Below are 2,379 nucleotides of genomic sequence, written 5' to 3'. Positions count from 1 at the left end.
ATGCCTCGATGCTGCCTTGCTGACTGTGCTTGGGGCTCAGTGTGCCCTGCAGCACTGGAAGGTTGGTGCCCAAGCACTGGTGAGTACACGTGGCAGGAACTGATGCTGTTGTATATACCACAACTTGCTTTTATTCCTGAGTTCCCTGTTTTGAAAGATTTGGAAATTCCTCAGGGAGAATTCTGAACGAGCAGAGAGCTGGTTTAGGATGCAGAGTCAAATATACAGATGTGAGGAGCTCTCGGGTGTTGTGGTTAACAGTGACATCTGTTCTGCCTCCCGTGAGCCTGTTGCGGACCACAGGTCGGGTTTTTTTGTGTTTGGCCTCTGCTTCATTTGGCCTGTGGAGTGCTGGCATGGGAGAGGCACAAGGAGGGTGACCAGTGTAGCTGTGCTCCTGGTACCTCCTGGCAATGGAGCCTTTTCACTGAGCAGCTTCTATTTAATTTTGTAATTTTTTTGTTTGCATGGATGTTCATAGGACTTTGCTATGTAAAGATGTGCAGCTGTATCTAGGCTTGAGTGTGGGTACAGCACACAGAACTAAAGCTGTCCTCGGAAAAGCCTTGTAAAATGTGATGATTTCCTATTCCTCATGTTTTATTAGGACCTCCTCTGTATTCTCAGTCATCATATTCTTTAAAAACTATGTGATACACTGGTCTTCTCTGTTTTTAGCATCCTCCTTTGTCTGTGGGTGAAGCATCAGAACTGGAGGAACTTCAAAGGGAAAAGAAACGCAGGAAAACTTAGAGAAGTGACTTACAGTGTTGGTACAGTTAAATGTGCATCTCAGCTTCTTGCCAGTCCAAATAACCTGTAAGTGACTGTCAAGTAGTTGCTGAGAAGTGGACATTAATCCCTGCTTTACCAGCTTTTGACGCCAAAGGGACCTTTTCTGTCTAAAACTGGGGGGGACAGTGCCAGAAAAGAGCAGCGTGTGCAGGGCTTCCACCTGGGCAGATAATTTTCCCAGAGCTCTGTCCATGGGTTTGTGCATAGGGGACAGGTTTTCTGAGGGACAAGAAATGAGCTGATAAAGTCAGGGCTGCTCAAAATGTCTGAATAGTAACGCACACTTTGCTGCAGGTCCTGTAATGGTCACCACCAGCATCCACCCCAGCTGCATTTCACCCCCTGACACACTGCTGCAATGTGCAGGAACCAAAGGTGAACCTCAGGCCCGACGTCTGGCTTCCAGCGTGGAATTGTTTATGCTTTTGGAAGGCAGCTGCAGGTGAAACGTATGGATATGTGCGTTGGAGAAGAGGTGGCTGACTCTCCAGAAGCCTTAACCAGAGATCCTCAGAGATCTCACTCGAGCTCTGGTGATGCCTGGATGGGCAGGAGCGGGTGGCTCTGGTTTACTCTTCTGGTGTTGTGTAGTCAAAGAGCAGCCCGAGCCCTTGGCTTCTGTCTCCCATTCACAGCCGAGATCCCTCCCCTTGCTGCTCGCTCAGTGGAGAGATGCCAGGAGAAAAGGATGCTGTTAAGCTGCACTTTGCTCCCGTACTTGGCACATCCTTTGCAGTATCGGCTGTTCTCTGAGCAGACATGCTGCCTGCCTCCTAACCGACGCCGTGACTCCCCCATTGCCCCCCTTGAAAGGAGCTGGAATCATAACCCAGAGAGTGAGTGAGTGATGCGGCTGCTGCACAGAGAGTGACTGAGAGGAAGAAAATCGGAGAGACTGGAATATGTGCCTGCCTCAGCAGCACTGCAGTGGAAAAGCCACTGACTGACTACACGCAGGTTACTGCTCTTTATGCATTGCTACAGAGAACCCAGAAGTCGGAAGGAAATGCATCAGCCTCCTTTTTCACTGCTTCTCTGTTGTCATCATGCATTAATTGCTGAGAGTTATTTTCCTTCCTGTGGCTGACTGCCTGCATCTCTTCTCGTGCTGCAGGAGAGACAGTGAGGGAGAGAGCACAGCACCAGCCCGATGTCCTGTCCCACAAGGAGGATTCTGCATGATGTGCCAGTGCAGACAGGGGCTGTTGCAATGGTGCACAGAACCTCTGGAACAGCTGGATTTAGGGTTATTGATGCTTTATAAAGGTGTCCTAGACTCCATCTAGCAATTAGCTGGAGACATCGGTTGCCCTTCGGGGCTTACTGACTGCTTTCTATTTTCCTCTCATTACTGGTTTCACGCTCATCTGGGTCGACAGCATTTGTGTGAGGGAAGGGACTTTCTTGGCCAGGAACTGGAGGGTGCTGCGTGGAAAGTGCAGGTGAGAGCTCTGGAGGGAACTGCAGTCTGACCAGCCATGGCTCAAGCAGCTAAGCAGCTGAAGAAAATCAAAGATATTGAGGCTCAGGCTCTGCAGGAGCAGAAGGAGAAGGAAGAATCCAATCGCAAGCGGAGGAACCGCT

General features: G+C 49.9%; 1 protein-coding gene across 1 annotated transcript in view; it reads left to right on the top strand.

Moving 5' to 3' along the window:
* Positions 1–2,273: 2,273 nt before the first annotated feature.
* The window catches only part of LOC104500077 (ankyrin-1-like), a gene marked incomplete at its 3' end in the record, with an annotated part of 51,682 nt that continues 51,576 nt past the window's right edge, over positions 2,274–2,379 (top strand). The window contains exon 1 of the mRNA XM_010143670.1: positions 2,274–2,376. Within this exon, the coding sequence (XP_010141972.1) occupies positions 2,274–2,376 (103 nt within the window). The remainder of the gene's footprint in view (positions 2,377–2,379) is intronic.

Source organism: Buceros rhinoceros, unplaced genomic scaffold (genome assembly GCF_000710305.1).
Source record: "Buceros rhinoceros silvestris isolate BGI_N320 unplaced genomic scaffold, ASM71030v1 scaffold12529, whole genome shotgun sequence".
NCBI lineage: Eukaryota > Metazoa > Chordata > Aves > Bucerotiformes > Bucerotidae > Buceros > Buceros rhinoceros.
The sequence above is the reverse complement of the archived record's forward strand: the minus strand, read 5'-3'. Positions and strand labels throughout refer to the sequence as shown.